A 17,313-nucleotide genomic window follows, 5' to 3' on the forward strand; every position below is an offset into this window, starting at 1 on the left:
TCTCTTTCTCTCTCTTTCTCTCTTTCTCTCTCTCTCTCTCTTTCTCTCTCTCTCTCTCTCTTTCTCTTTCTCTCTCTCTCTCTCTCTTTCTCTTTCTCTCTTTCTCTCTCCCTTTCTCTCTCTCTTTCTCTTTCTCTCTCTCTCTCTCTCTTTCTCTCTTTTTCTCTCTTTCTCTCTCCTTTTCTCTCTTTCTCTCTCTCTCTTTCTCTTTTTCTCTCTCTTTCTCTTTTCCTCTCTCTTTCTCTTTTTCTCTCTCTCTCTCTTTTCCTCTCTCTTTCTCTTTTTCTCTCTCTCTCTCTTTATCTCTCTCTCTTTTTCTCTCTCTTTTTCTCTCTCTCTCTCTTTATCTCTCTCTCTCTCTTTATCTCTCTCTCTCTTTTTCTCTCTCTCTCTCTCTTTATCTCTCTCTCTCTCTTTATCTCTCTCTCTCTCTCTTTATCTCTCTCTCTCTCTCTTTATCTCTCTCTCTTTTTCTCTCTCTCTCTGTCTCTGTGTGTGACACTTATTTGGTAGCCATGATAAAATTCAGAGTTTCGGATGCCGGGGTGGGAACCCATGCCAACATCTCTTCAGTTATCCGGCCATTGAGAATTCTTTTGAGGAGGAATTAACCTCGGGGTTTAAATGCTCAGGAGCACAGTTTGTCATGACAATGCCCTGTGAACTGAACCAGGGTGTGCCCTTCTAAATAATGCTATGCCCTTTTCTCCTGGAACTGTATTCCCTTCTGACCTTGTGCCTTCCCTTCAAAAAATTATTGGGATTGCACCTGTAAACTGAGCTTTGCCATAAAGGCTAACAAAATAGATATGTGCCATAGTAAACATTTTTTTTTTTTTTTTACCATTCTGTTAAGTCATAGAATTTTATAAGCTTATAATTGATAACTATGCAATGACAAAAGGAAATAGTCTAATAATGGGGTGTATAAACCCTCGATGCATGTGGGAGATGTGGATTTGAGTATCACACATACAGGGAAACCTTTTTTTCTGTCTAGGGCTTATACATCCCTTTAATAGACTATTTCTAGTCATTGCACTGTGATCGCTTATAAATTTATATGACGGAGGCAGTCAATCTGTATATTATTGGTTATGGAATATAAATGGACTGAATGTTACCAATAATTTCATGCCAACTGTTACACTGAGGCAATACTAGTGATTTGTAACCGTTCTATATGTCCATGAGTGGTGGGGCAGGGAAGCAAAACATTCTTAAAGAAATTGAGTGGTCATCAATATTGCGAAGTGCAGTAGTCAGTGCAAAACCATCTGGCATTCTGACACATATTCCATAACCAATAATATACTGGCTGACATATATATAACCAAGGAACATACATGTACATATATAACCAAAGAAAGCATATATGCTGGTTAGTAGAAACATTTGGCACCATTAGCGGCCAGCTGGCAGAATCGGTAGCACGCCGGGCGAAATGCTTAGCGGTATTTCGTCTTGTCTTTACGTTCTGAATTCAAATTCTGCCGAGGTCGACTTTGCCTTTCATCCTTTTGGGGTCGATTAAATAAGTACCAGTTACGCACTGGGGTCGATGTAATCGACTTAATCCCTTTGTCCATTCTTGTTGTCCCCTCTGTTTAGCCCCTTGTGTGCAATAAAGAAATAAGAAACATTTGACACCATTGACAAAAACCTTTCAATTTTAAAAAAAGGCTGTTGGTAAAAGACAGTTCACTGTAGTCCTTGGGTGTTTTCATTTACAGTACGGCTAATTTGGAGTGGGTGGGGGTGGGTCATTGTCTTATCAAGATATTTGAGTAGAAGTTATATCTGAATTGATTTCATAAGTGGTTAATCGTCTACCACTTCTATATAAAATACTTTGTAAAACCATAATGTAATGGATTGGAGAAATGTAGAATTTCACCAACTTTTCTTCATCATTTAATGTCCATTGTCCATGCTGGCATGGGTTGGATGGTTTGACCAAAGCTGGAAGGCTGCCCTAGACTCCAGTCTGATTTGGCATGGTTTTCTATGGCTAGATGCCCTTCCTTAATGCCAATCACTCTGAGAGTGTAATGGGTGTTTTTACGTGCCACCAGCACAGGTGCCATTTACATGACACCACTAACTGCCATGACTGCGATTTTGCTTGGCTTGAGTCTGCTTCTCAAACACGACATAATGCCAAATGTCTCTGTCATTGCCTCCATGAGGCCCAACACTCAAAAGGTGCTCTTTACGTAACACCTGCACAGGTGCAAGTTATGACACCTACATCAGCCATGACTACGATTTCACTTGCCAGGTCTTCTCAAGCACAGCATATTGCCAAAGGTCTCGGTCACTAGTCATTGCCTTTGTGAAGCTCAAAGTTTGAAGATTACGCTTCACCACTTTGTCCCATGTTTTCTTGGGTGTACCCCTACCATAGGTTCCCTCCATAGTTGCAGATTGGTACTTTTTTACACAGATCTCCTTGTCCATACACATCACATGACCATACCAGCACAGTCACCTCTCTTGCACATCACATCTGATACCACTTATGTTTAACTTTTCTCACAAGATGCTTACACTGTCGAACATGCACACTGACGTTGCACATCCAGCGAATCATACTGGCTTCATTTCTCAGAGCCTATGTATGTCCTCCGCTGTCACAGCCCATGTTTCACTGCCATGTGGCATAGCTGTTCACACACAGGCATCATACAATCTACCTTTCACTCTGAGAGAGAGGCCCTTTGTTGCCAGCAGAGGTAGGAGCTCTTTTGTCCAGCCTAATTTTCTCACAGCTACGCTCTCGGAGCATCTATTTCTACTACTAACTTGATCATCTGTATAACAGAAGCTATCTACTACTTTTAGCTTGTCCCACTGGCAGTTGATGGTCTGTTTTCTGCACATTTTCAGTATTTATTGTACCTGTGCATCTTCCACATACAAAAGCTAGTTTCCCTGTTAACCTTCCTCTGATATTGCTACAATTGGCTGCATTTTATGGAGTTTCTACCTACTCCTTTTCCACAGATCAAGCAGGGCCCTCTACCTGAAGGAATTTGTGATTTGTCTTCCTTCCTACTTATTAAGACTTTGGTTTTTGCTAGGTTAACTCTAAGTCCCTTCGATTCTAGACCTTGCTTCCATACCTGGAACTTCTAGTTCTGGTAGTGACTTGGCTATAAGAGCAAAGTCATCAGCATAGAGGAGCTTCCTAGGGAAGCCTGTCTTAAATTCCTCTGTTATTTCTTGGAGGACTGTCTAACAAGGAGCTGAGCACCAATCCTTGGTGAACCCCAACTTGTACCCTGAATTCTTCGCTGTACTTATTGCCAACCATCACCTTACTGGTAGCATCCCTGTACATAGCTTGTACAGCTCTCACCAACCACTAGTCTATCCCTAGTTTCTGCATGGACCATCAGGGGACTCTGTCAAAGGCTTTTCTCCAAGTCAACAAAGGCCAACTACAGGGATTTATCTTTAGCTATGTATTTCTTTTGCAACTGCCTTACCAGAAATATAAGCATCAGCGGTCCTTCTCTCTGCATTTTATCTAGGCTAACTCTCTCCCTAATTGGATTATGACTCTAACTTTCATCACCTGATCCAACAACTTGATACTTCAATAATTATTTCTAAGGCATTACCTTTATATTTGTAGCAGTTGACTATGGTGCTGCTACGCCAGTCATTGGGTATGGCTCTTTTATGAACCACCTGATTTACAATACAGGTGACCCACACTGCCAGATATTTTCAATATCTCAGCAGTGATTCCTGATGGACTGGGGGCTTTCCCTGTCTTCATATCCTGAATTGTTTTATCTACCAAGGAACTGTTGATTCAGATAGCTGGTCCCTCGTTCTTAAGTACCAAGTGTACTATCAATGACAGTATAAACTAGCTGACATATACTTCCAGCTTGACTGTCTTTGTGTTTTTACTCACAACTTGTACCACCTCTACCATAAATATATCAAATTATTATTCAAAGAAAACAATATGCATTTTTAAATTTATACATCCTCGTTAATTCCTGACAATCGTATTGCACTGTCACCTTAACTGTATTTTATATTGATTACTTATTTGACACATGGCATTAAATTGTTAGATGGTTCATTAATTGTTGATAGTTTAAGTGGGTGGGTGGCATGATTCCTTGTTATTTCTAACAAATCAAGTAACCATAAAGACTCCAGGCACAATACTGGTGACAAGCTGAGCTGACATGGTCATCCAGTTTCAAGACAGAAGCTTCTATAGTCGCAGAAGAACACTAGTTAAGTTGTTTGTTAGCCATAGAGATAGATTAGTGTGTGAATGAACAGTTTCAACCTTATCAGTCAGGTGACCTTTTTCTTTCTCTTTATGTGGTCAGGAAAGTCTGTGGTAGCAGCATTGTCATAAAAGGGGGAATAGTGTATTACTCTGTAACAATATAAGTAGTGTTTACTGTAATGTGAATCTATTAACCCATAATGCCTTTATTGATTTCTATTTGATGAAACCATCTCTATTGTAAGTGCAGCATTCACAGCCACTTAGAAAGATAAGTAGACATCTAAATGTATCTTAGTTACCAATAGTTTGTGGAAACTAAAGTTAATGGATTATGGATTTTAAAACAAAAATAAAAATTTAAATGTTCTTAATTCTATATATTGTATGTGTGGATATTGTATAGTCCTAAACATTGTGGCTGCATGTGTTTGTTAGTAAATAATGGTCAAACTATATACAAATAAAGGTCATTTCTTTTATTGATGTCAAATCATTTACGACATCTTTGTAACTGAGAAGGAAGAATTTTGTAATTGCTAATTGATTAGTTCAACAGTTGTGTACATGGTAATCAGTTGACCACATCATTCAGTACTGCAGTTATAACTCTGAGTAAGACACAAAAGTTTGTGGTTGTTGTCATCAATTACTAAAGACACCTCCTTAGTCATTTAATGATTCTCATTACCAATGGTGTACTTTTAACAATTCTTGATTGACTCCATCAAACATACTAGCAAACTTTTATCTTTAGTCTTTTACTTGTTTGTTATTAGGCTGTGGCTATGCTGGGGCACAGCTTTCAAGGGTTTAGTCAATCAATTCACTCCTCTAGTATAGGTCAGAGGCCATAATAGGAAATATTTGCTTTACACACACACACAGAGCAATATATTGGTTACAGTGACCGTCACCAATGCTTAAGTTTTAACTATTGTTCTTACCAGCATTTTTATAGTTCAGATAATTTAATCCTTCCTGGATAAACAAATTTAAGTTTTAGTAATCCACTGAATTAGATTCAGTGGATTAAAATAGCTACACTTATGGTTGACATCCCTTAGTTCTGAGCTCTAATCCTGTAAGGCATAATTTTTACCATTGTAATTTCATTGGCCAATAAAATAGATCATTCATTGTTCTCAATTCAGTCAATTTTATCTTTGTGTGTGCTAGTGACTAAATAATTCACTACTAATCCTGCTGTGGTCAGCTTTACTTTTCAACATTCTCATACAACAGTAATATTTTATGCTTGCATGAGTTGGAAGGTTTTACAAGATCCAACATGTCTGAAGACTGTATCATGTTCCAGTAGTTGCTTTTCAAGGTCAACAAAATAAAGTACTTGTTAAGCACTGGGATTGATTTGACTGACCAATCCATCTTTCACTGTTCTAACCTTCTGTTTAGTTTATTAGTTATATTGGCCAGTATATCTGTTATTTAGACGGGGTATAATTTGGCTGTTTTTCCCAGCAGGCTTAATGACTACTGAGAGAGCATCTTGTTGCTCATATATTTGTTAGAGTTGTGAGAGAACTGTTGTTTTTCTTAAAAACCTTGACTAATGTGAAATGGTAACTGGGAACTGAAACATGGACTCAAATAATAGAAACTTACTGCCTGCAGAATGATGGCAGCTTCTGCTGTCAAGACATGGAAATCTTTTACGTAGTTTGAGTTGTGGTTCATGTCACAACCAAGTAGCTTCATGTTTGATTCCATTGCATATCAGCTGGGGCAAGTGCTTCCTGCCGTAGTCTTGAGTTAATCAAGGACCTATGTAAAACTTGGTGAATGGAAAGTGTGGGAACCTGTCTACAGCCAAAAGTAGCATATATATTAGAACTCTTTCTTCCCCAATGTTTTTCCTTCTTAGCTAGAAAGAAAGATATCATCCATGACAATCCGTTTTTAAGGTTTTTGGAGTTGGTGGAAGGGAGTGGAGTTGGGCTATCTTCAAACTAGAGACCTGAATGCTTGCAACAGAATGGACTCCTAAAAGTACTCCTGATTCCAGGTGATTGTCTGTTGCCCAGAAGGTTTTAAAATTAGCAAAGAGCCAGAACAAACACCACAAGCAATTCTGTCTGATAGTATGATTCTGTTAAACCACAATCTTGGTACTTTATTGACACTAGAAGGATTTAAGGCAAAGCTGACCTTAAAATATAAACATGGTATACAAGAAGCCAGTATAGTTCAAAACCTTTCACCTGAGGTTCTGTTCCTGCATATTCAAGGACCTGAAGAACTGACATCAATTTGGGAGATATGAAGGTGTAAAGGCCTGTAGACTGTACGATGCACAGCATGTCTCTTGGATTTTCTGATCGTAGACTTGTAACATTGGTAAAGGTTTTTGTTGGTGGAGGAAGGTGAGTTTTCTACATCCTCAGTACCAACAAATGTTCCTGTAAGAGATTCAGTGCATTTTGTTATGTTCTTAGCAAACAATATAGTTTTGATTCTTGACATTTCATAAACATTACAACTTATTTACCCCTTATCAAATGAATCTAAACTTTTGTTTTGTCCCCCCTTGATCAGCCATTTTCCAGAAAACTTATAATTATAGACATTCTAGCTGCATTCATTCTCATTTTATGCATGGTGTTCTTTGAGATGGCAATGTGATTCAAAGACATGGCTGCTACTTCTAGCACACAGATCACACTGAGGCTTTGTAAGATTTCTTGTATTAATCCAGTTTATTATTACTGCTAATAGATGTGAAAAATATTTTATCCTTTGATTCATGTTAATATCAATCTGTGTATGTTCAAGGAGTGTGAGAGCATGCATATATATATGGCGTAGTGGTTAAGAGCGCAGGCTACTAACCCCATGGTTCCGAGTTCGATTCACGGCAGCGACCTGATTAATAATAGTAATAATAATAATAATAATAGTAATAATAATAGTAACATCGATAGGAATGAGAACCCAGGTTCGAAATTTCCCCAAGAAACCTGACGAGTATTCCATACATGCTACTTCTAAAATTGAATCAATACAGAAACTGTGGTTGATCCTTTTGAATTAGATTCAATACTTCTGGTGGGCTTAAATGCTCTCTCTCTCTCTCTCTTTCTCTCTGCTTCTGTTTACACAATTTCCTTCACAACGTTTCGTTCAATGTCATTGTATGGAAAAAAAAAAAAACTTGCTCATAAAGCAAAGCAGTGGTATTGAACCAAGATCTCCAGACTGTAAAATGAACTTAACCACTCAAGGGTGAAGGAAGAATGAGTATGTACTTCATTCTTATTTCTTTACTGTGCAGTTGTTGGAGCATTGGTTGATGATGTCACCAATGCTACAAGATGTTAGCCACAACCATATTCTTCTTCCTGAAACATGTCTTGGACTTGAACACCAGGGAGTTGTCCTAAGTGGGTTCCTCTGTTCTAGCTAATGACTCCTTGAGAAGACTTATCGAGAATCTTGCCTATTGATGTAGTGTTAACACCATCTCCTCACCAGCTGAAGTGAGGTACCAGGGTATGGCACTATGAGCCATCAAGTGAGAGATTAGGAGTTGAGTGAGGATTGGTGATGCCAGTCCAACTGACCATCCTTGGCAAGGTGCACATGCCAGACATCAAAGGTACTATCTCTATACAAGAGCCCCAATAAATTCTTATAAATATATAAAAATTGTTGCAGATACATTAATGTAGTTAGCAATTCACTATGAAAAGATGAGGTAGTCATGGCTGGAATACCTTTTGATCATATCTTTTCAAGCACTGCTGACCTAAGACTAAATAATTCCTTCATCCTTGATGGTACCAAACTGTCCCATGCATCCATCCACCTCTCTGTTCGGTCTTTTATCTACCACTCACCTCTTGTCTCTGGCTGACACCAGATTAAAAAAGAATGAAAAATTTCAGATTATCTGATACTGAGTTAAGCATGGTGGGTCACCAACAGATTGGCAGCTGTGCTGGAGTTGAATTAAATGCGTAAATAAAATAGATAAAACGTAAAATTTTAGAAATAAGATAACCAACATTTTACGATCTTCAACTGATTAGTGTCCAATTTCCATTATGTTTTCTTTTTCTCTCTCTCTGTTAACTACACCCTCTCGAGTTTTATTAAATAGCCTTGGTGAAATAGGTACATAACATATCAAATGAATCGCATATCTATAATTGCTTCATTCTTTATTTAAGACATTTATCTTTCACTTGTGTCAGTGATTGCACTGCAGCCATGCTAGGTGCCAACTTGAAGGGTTTAATTGGAGAAATTGACCCCAGTTCTTGATTTTTTTTTTTTTTTTTTAAGGTCTGGTACTGGTTTCTTTTGCAAAACTAAGTTATGGGAATGTAAACAAACCAACACTGGTTGTCAGGTGGGACACCTACCTACACATACACACAATGGGCTTCATTCAGTTTGACTACCGGATCTGTTCACAAAGCTTTGAGCAGGGCTATAATAGAAGGCTAGCTCTGATAGAGGAGAGGCACTGTAACCACGACTTACATAAGATTAAAACCTTAACTTTTTTCATTTAGACTTTTGGGTGTTTTTTTGAGAGATGTTTCACTGCCATTTCTAGCAGATCAAACAACTATATAGAGACTCTTCATGCCACATTATTTAGCAGCAGTAGTGGTGCTAGATTGTTTTCATTTTTGTGTTTCTATACATTAAAGTAGTACAGAGAAAGAGGATTGTTTTAAAAATGCTTTCTGGTCGTTAACACTATGTCACTGACATCTGCCTTCAAGGTTATTCTATAATTCCATTCCACAGGTTTCCACCCCACCCTAAAAAACATTTACTTCTGTCTATACATTGCTTTCTTCCTTCAACTTTTTGTCTTTGCCTTTCCCTGTCATACTCCTTTGTACATTTATGCATTTTTGAAGCCTCCCCCATCTCTCTCTTTCTCTCTCTCTCTCTCTCTCTCTCTCTCTCTGTGTTTGATTATATATATATATATATATATATATATATAAATAAATAATTATTACAGATTAAAAGGGTAAAGGTTTATTAATTTATTAATAAATCAACAATTAATAATTTTTACCAAGCCCTTCGGTATGTAAACACCATTATCGGTGGAGAACTTATTTAAAAGTTCCTATACATTTATAAACATAATTAAGGGATCAGCAAGCATTTGCTTCACCACATACCGAAGTTCAGAAATAGCAGCTAAAAAAGCTGAGACTCCAACAGATAGCATTACTTAGGCAAAAACAAGAAGAAAAAACAAGGAAAACTAACCATTTAAAGTTAATCATAGACGCGTTTCTGGATTATGAGTGATAATACTCAATTTCCTTCATCGGTATGATATTCCAGTAGTAAATTCGACTATGCTAGCAAACCGGCTTTTTCAGCTGCTATTTCTGAACTTCGGTATGTGGTGAAGCAAAGGCTTGCTGATCCCTTATGTTTATATATATGTATGTGTATATATATATATATATATATATACACACACACACGCACGCACACGCACACGCACGATCACGATACGGACAGTATTTGAGGACACACGCATTTTTAGTCATTATTTTATTTGACTAATTTTCATTACACTTCTATTCCAGAAAATAACTGACAGGCCCTATGATTACTAATGAAATGAAAAGGCATGTTGTAATTGTGGCTTTGGTGATTTAGAAATTTCTTGTCTTCTGAAAGTTGCAAGATCTTTTGTCCACAAGATTAGGTACAAGTTAGAGAAAGATGGAAGCATATTACCTGTATCAAAACGTAAAAGACATTCCAAATGCTCTGATTCTATCAGGACACCTGAATTTATTCAGGAAGTTAAGCAAAACATAGAAGACAATCCAGGAAAATCAATGAGGTCAATTGCAAAAGAATTTTGTCAGAAAAAAACAGTCAGAAATGTTGTGCATGAAGACATCAGATACAAATCTTATGTGATGAGCAGAGGTCAATTCATGTCAGAAAAAAATTAAAGAAAACCGTTTAACCAGATCCAAAAGACTTTTGAAGAAACTTAAAAATCCATCAGAAGACGGTGTGATTTGGTTTTTCTCAGATGAGAAAAACTTTGACCAGAAACTAACAGAAGAAATGACAGATGGCTACGTGCAGACCCTTGTGAGGTTCCAAGAGTAATGCACACAAAATTTCCTACAAGTGTCATGGTTTTGGGTGTTTTTAGCAATGAAGGACATGTGATGCCTCCTCACTTTTTTCCACAAGGCCTTAGGGTGAATGCTGCTGTGTATATTGAGGGTCTGGATAAAGATAAGCCTTGGATCAGCCACGTATGCAATGGAAGTCTTTCAACAAGATTCTGCACCATCACACAAGGCTCAAATGATACAAGAATGGATGGCTGACAATTTGCATGATCACATCACCTCCAACATTTGGCCTTCTTATTCTCAAGGTCTCAATCCACTAGACTACTATATATGGATTCTTTGAAAGCTATCATAGTTCGAGTCATGTCTAACATGAACAAGGACCACTTGATCTCAACTTGCAAACGATTTCAACCCTGTGTAGAGACAGTTATTGATGTTTATGGTGGTTTTATTGAATGAAATTATTAAATTGATAATTTAGCTTTGTTTATTTTTATTAAAAAATAGTTCTTTTATATAAGGCTCTATTTTTTTTAACTATAAATCTGTCCTCAAATATTGTCTGCACCTTTGTGTGTTTGTATATGTGTGCATATATGTATGTGCATGTGTGTGTCATTTAACACCAATGTTCCATGGTAGCATGGATGGGGTGGTACTACAAGCTGGCCTGCAACAGACTTCTGTGACTGTTTTGGCAGGATTTTTATAGCTGGATGCCCTTTCTGACACCAACCACTCTGCAGAGTGTGTGTGTGTGTGTGTGTATATATTTAAGTCACATCCAGAATGTCTTCAATCATACCTCAGTTTGATCAAGGCTGACCTACAGCTAAGCAAATAGTTTCCAAGACCAGCGATAGCCTCTGTACTAGAAATAGCAACCAGATTCCCCATAAATGACACCCTTTTTATAAATATGAGCAAGGACCACCTTAATCTGACCTTGTAAATGATTTCGACCCTGTGTAGAACAGATTTATTTTGTCTTCAATACATTGTATACCTAAAATAAGTTGATGCACATTATTTATGTTTGACGGATATTTGTCCTTATCCTGTTTAATGTTTCCTATCCTTCCTTAATACCAGTTCCCATATACTACTCATATCTGCACTCAGTCTGCTTAGGAGGTTATGTCCTAGCATATGTGCTGCTTCTTTTAGTTTTTGTATATTCCAGTGGTGTTCTTTATCTTATTTTAACTTCATTCCCACAGGGTGAGGTGGTCTCCATTTTTCCATACATGATCAGCTATTCCCAATTTATCAATATCTCCTTTTAACTTCATCCCTCTGTGGGATAAAGTTAAAATAATAGAGGACACCACTGGAAAATACAAAAACTAAAAGAAGCAGCACATATGCTAAGACACAAAAGCCTACTAAGCAGACCTAGTGCAGATAGGAGTAGCATATAGGAGCCAGTATTAAGGAAAGATAGGAAAATATTAGATTTATAAACCTTAAAATTCACTCCATAATTGCCCATGGGCATATGGCGTAGTGGTTGAGCACAGGCTACTAACCCTAAGATTCCGAGTTTGATTCCAGGCAGTGACCTGAATAATTTCAGCAAAATACCTTAGGAATGAGAACCCAGTGTCGAAATTTCCCCAAGACACCTGATGAAGGCTGGAAAGTACATCAGCCGAAATGTGTTAACAACAAACAAGATGAGGACAAATATCTGTCAAATGTAAAGAATGTACATAATTGCTCATCTCTCAAATATAGAACTGTATAAGCTGAGATAGTCATACATAGTTGGAATACTTTTGAGTTTCAAACTTTAGCTGGCTACACATTTGAACAATTAGTTTTAAAAGCAGATTCTACTTTATTCTTTTGTTTGTCATTTGACTGCAGCCATGCTGGAGCACCTTTAGCCGAGCAAATCGACCCCAGGATTTATTCTAGTGGTCTGTTTTGCTGAACTGCTAAGTTACAGGGACGTAAACACATATATATACGATGGGTTTCTTTCAATTTCTGCCTGCCAAATCCATTCACAAGGCTTTTGTCAGCTCCAGTTTATAGTACATTTGCCCAAGGTGCCATGCAGTGGGACTGAACTCAGAACCATGTGGCTGGTAAGCAAGCTACTTACCACACAGCCACTCTTGCGCCTGTGTATTTTAATTCCAGAGGATTAAAGACAAAAACATTGATAGGATTTCACAACAGAAGAATGAAGTGAAATAAAGCATTGTAAAATGAAGGAATGGTATGCTATAAGCAAAATCCTAGCAGCAGATGTTTGAATCTTATGAGAAGGGGGGAGATAATTTCAAGGAATTGATAAATTTTTCAAGTTAATTTCCATGATTAGGGGAAGGACAGTGTGAGTGTTTGCAGAAAAGGAGGCGACTATGATTCTTCTGACCTTGTCAACATTGTGCAGATTTTATTTATGTAGATTTTTTTGTATAACATTTTCTTTATTTCTTATTTAGTATATTTAAATATGCTATTGTTTTAATTTAGGTCAAGATGGAAGGGTTCCATAAACTCCATGATGACTTGGAGAAAGTTATTGAGAAGGAAGATTCCAACAGTTCAGTCACTACGGATTCTGATGAAACCAAACAAGAATTCCGCACAATCCGTGAACGGGTCATCCACTTGATTAACACCAATATATTCCAAATTGGAATTATCTGCCTTGTCTTTCTTGATTGTCTACTGGTAATTTCTGAACTTCTGCTAGACCTTCAAATACTTCAGGTACATGATTATGACAAAATGGCTGTTGCTTTCATTTTGCGCTATGCTAGCTTAGCTATTTTGGGAATATTCTTGCTGGAAATTGCTCTTCGGTTATATGCATTGAGACTTGACTTCTTCAGGCATAAGATGGAAATGTTTGATGCAGTTGTCGTTATAGCTTCATTTGTATTGGATATTGTATTCAGACAGCATGACGGACCTGAGAATGGTGTGGGTCTTTTAATTGTGCTTAGATTATGGAGAATGACTAGAATCTTGAATGGTAAGTTTTTTGTTTGTTAAAAAAAACCTTTATACATCACCATCATTCAGTGTTTTAAATCCAGGGTTTGTTCCCATTAACAGGGGTGGCCAGATCTTCCTCAGTGCCATGGCAACTGCCCTCACACCATCTCGCCCAGTTGTGGGCATCCTTTTTCAAACCAACCCTCCCGATCTCCTCCGCCACCTGTTCCACCTTTTCCTCAGTCTATCTCACTTTCGTGTTCCATTTACCTCAAATGCAATCACCCTCCTCAGAACATACTCCTCATCCCTCCTTAACACATGCCCATGCCACCTCACTCCATTCGTTTTTGCCAACCATTCCATTGATTCCTCCAACCCTAATAGCATTGAATAAGAATGTAAATTCATACCAGAAAATAAAGAAAATTTAATAATTTATAAAAACACATTCTACCATATGTAGACAGCCTCAAGAATTTCTAAGGTTTCAGTTGCATTTGAGACACTAGAGAATTAAATTTGGTCAGACAGGAATTTAAAACTGTTTGGCATGCTATGCTTCTGTAATGATTCTTGCTATACTTGTATGCAGATAGGTCATTTTATCAACAAATGAAGGCAGGTTTCACCAGAATGGTTTAAGGTGTATGTTATACATCAGTACACTGAAATATTGAAAAAGGCAGGTTGTCTCGGTATACCATATATACTGAGTTAGTCTTGTCATGTCTCTTATTGATTTCAGCCTTCTAAAGTGATTAGTGAGAATTAGTTTGCAGAGAGCATCAGCAACACAAACCAAGAAATATTTTGGAACATACAACCATAAGTCTTTGAACATCAGCACTGTTCATTGGGAACATTTTTTTATATATATACTGGGTTCTTCTTTCTCTCTCTCTATACACACACACGCGCCCGCGCGCGTGTGTATATATATATATATATGTGTGTGTGTATATAATTATATGTATTTATTTTCTCCTAGTTGATAATTAACTCCAACAAAATAAATTGGTTAATAGATACCAGGGTAGCAAAGATCACAAAATGACTGTGGTGGAACTCCTGTTTATGAGGTAGAAACTCCGTTATTTTGGGTAATTGAGTAAATATAAAAATTTAATAAATGGAGTAATACGCATGTGTTAAATGAATTCTTTTATTTTATATATGTATATATATATATACACATTTTATTTCATATATATATATGTGTATAATATTCTTTATCTTTTTAAAATTCCTTTTATTTAGGTATTATTATGTCTGTGAAGAAACAAGCAGACAAGAAGCTGCAGAGAGAACGCCGTTTGCGTGAAGCTTGTGAACAAGAATTGTCCAAGTTTCGTGAATATTGCTCTGCTCAAGAAGGAGAAATAGAACTTCTGCAAGGACTCCTACGTAAACATGGAATTACTGATGCTGACAAACATGAACAGCCACCCTCAGTTAGTACCATTGCTGTCATTGCAGAAGTTAACCCAGTGGAACACCAGATTCTTAACAGTAATAACAATGGATGTAATATTACCCAAAATTTGTCTAGTAATTCAACTATAACAGCGACAACAACAGTAACAGTTGCAACAACTATAACAGCAGCAACGACAACAACAGCAACAACACCAAACATATTAATTAGCAGTATTTCTTCCACAGATAACGGCAGATCACCATCAAGGACTTCGGTTTCAACATGTATACTAACACCAGCCCTGTCTACACCGCCTACTCCACCACACCCAATACAAACTACAACCCTTGATAAAACTGCCACAGCTAATTTCAGTCAAACTAAATGATACTGATGACAGCAGTGAATTCTTATTCCCTTAACGTGATAAACCTTAACCCCCACCACACATACACACACACTACCCATCCACCTCCCACCAACGAGATTTTCTTTTGTACAGAAACCAAACAAAAAAAATTTTACTAATCAAAAATGTATGAAAATTTTTGTAATGTAGATGAGCTAATGTTTTCTCTACATTTTTAAAATTTTTATGAAATCTGTATGTTCCTCTGTTTCATATTTGTGACTTTTTTTTTCTACTGTTTCACCCTTCCAACAGTTTGCTTTCATTCTTGAGCAATTGTACGCACGTGCACACACACACACAAATTCTTTATTTAATAACTTTCTTGTTTGTGCTATCCTTTTCTTTTTTCCATCTGTCACACATACATACATTTGTGTTTGTATATGTGTATATAATTGACTGTCCTTTCTCTAAGCACATAAACTTAAAATTCCCAATTAATTTTAAATTATCTCCCATTTTCTTTGAGTTACTAAAAATTGCCACCAGGCTCTTTCTTGCTCCAATCAAGAGGAACGGCATTCAGTATACACACGCACACACATACACACATTCTTTTTCAAGTGTCCTTATTACTTTTAATAGAATCTATCATTTCAGCCTAACTGTCTTATGGCTGTTCACACACTACATAAATGCACATGTGTATTCATCATACACAAATTGTCCAAGTGTTCAAATTTCATAAACCCAACACCATTTAAATCCTTGTTTCTTCAATGATGTTTGTGTGTGTGTTTGTGCCTGTATATCTGAGAGTATGTAACACAAGTGTTGAACACTTTAATGCCACCAGCACCACCACCTTCTGTACTTTGTCGCTGCTACTTTTATCAACTTTGTGAAGAATCAAGCAAAGTTAATTTGGATATAAAGGAGACAAAACCAAATATGCACTGATTAACATCCTTTGCCATATGCTCAGATGGGTTTCCATTTAATTTTGGCCTACCACTGGAAGATTTTGGTCAACCCAAGTCTGTAGTTGAAATACCATTGTGCCAATATGATTGTAAAAAAAAAAAATCTTTACCATACGACCATACTTTTTTTATGAAACAATACTTAGATATTGTATTTGAAACTATTTTCTACTCAGTTTTGCTGGTAGAATTGTGATTTTCTTAACAGTCTGTTAAACTAAGTTGATACTCATAAATTTCTCTGTGAATATATAACCTATGGTGTGCAATATTGGACATGTTATGCACCGTCCTTTGTGAACTGAGATTTAGGCAACCAATCATTTATTTTTCCTGCATTTATGTTTCTAGTCAGTCTTTATCTAAACATGCTTATACTTTCCCATGTTTCCCCAACCCTTGACAAAGGAGGAAGGTCTGCAAAACTGAGAAGTGAGAAAGGGAAGGAACCATGACTCAAAGGTTTCCTATCATAGAACAAACATTAGCTGTATGTCAAGATAACAAATTATATTGAGATTGGGGACCCATTATGAATCTTTGCTGATATAGGGACTCCACTAAAAGTACGAGAGGACTGAGTGAGTGCTGGTAGTGGCATCTGCTTTATATGCATTGTAGGTTTTTTGTTTTTTTTTGTCTTTATGGACTAACCATTGCTTCATATCCATTGTTTGATTATATTTGCATTTCTTTTTGCTTTTCATGGGGTCTCATTATTTAACTATTCAATTGGACAGATAATAAATTTGTACAGCTACATGTTTATTTTTCAAAAAAAATGGTTAATACTGCTTCGATAGATGGATGTGATGGAGTCAACATTTGAAGAATAAGACTTGGATTCCGTGCTCTAAGACTCTCTGCTTTGATTGACTGAACAGTTTCATCCATATCTTGATCATCATTCAGTCCATTATATATTTCATTAGAGAGCATACATCATATCTCCAAAATGGCTGTCTTCTATCATTTAATATCAATAATCAAAAAGAAAAAAAGGTCAGTTCAGTTTTTTATATTTTCAAAAGAATACCTCAATAATGTTTCACATCTCTTTTCTACTTTCCTATTTTCTTTATATTATTTGTCTGCATTTTTTAAAATCTTCTCTCCTTGATGCTGATTTCACTTACTGGAGCAATGTTAACATCTGAATATCCTTCCAATTATTTTTTTTTTCTTTTTGGAAGCATGTACATATTCCAAAGCACATTATAAAAGTGATAATATTTGAG

The 17,313-nt window shown here is 36.8% G+C and overlaps 1 protein-coding gene across 3 annotated transcripts in view; it reads left to right on the forward strand.

Moving 5' to 3' along the window:
- LOC106882943 (voltage-gated hydrogen channel 1) overlaps positions 1 to 17,153 on the forward strand; it is a 21,966-nt gene extending 4,813 nt beyond the window's left edge. For all 3 annotated transcript variants that reach the window (XM_014933789.2, XM_014933788.2, XM_052973505.1), the window contains 2 exons: positions 12,853 to 13,357; positions 14,581 to 17,153. In XM_014933789.2, the coding sequence (XP_014789275.1) occupies positions 12,859 to 13,357; positions 14,581 to 15,128 (1,047 nt within the window). In that variant the 5' untranslated portion in view covers positions 12,853 to 12,858 and the 3' untranslated portion in view covers positions 15,129 to 17,153. The remainder of the gene's footprint in view (positions 1 to 12,852; positions 13,358 to 14,580) is intronic.
- Positions 17,154 to 17,313: the final 160 nt, after the last annotated feature.

This window comes from Octopus bimaculoides, chromosome 16 (assembly GCF_001194135.2).
Source record: "Octopus bimaculoides isolate UCB-OBI-ISO-001 chromosome 16, ASM119413v2, whole genome shotgun sequence".
In the NCBI taxonomy this organism is placed as follows: Eukaryota; Metazoa; Mollusca; class Cephalopoda; order Octopoda; family Octopodidae; genus Octopus; species Octopus bimaculoides.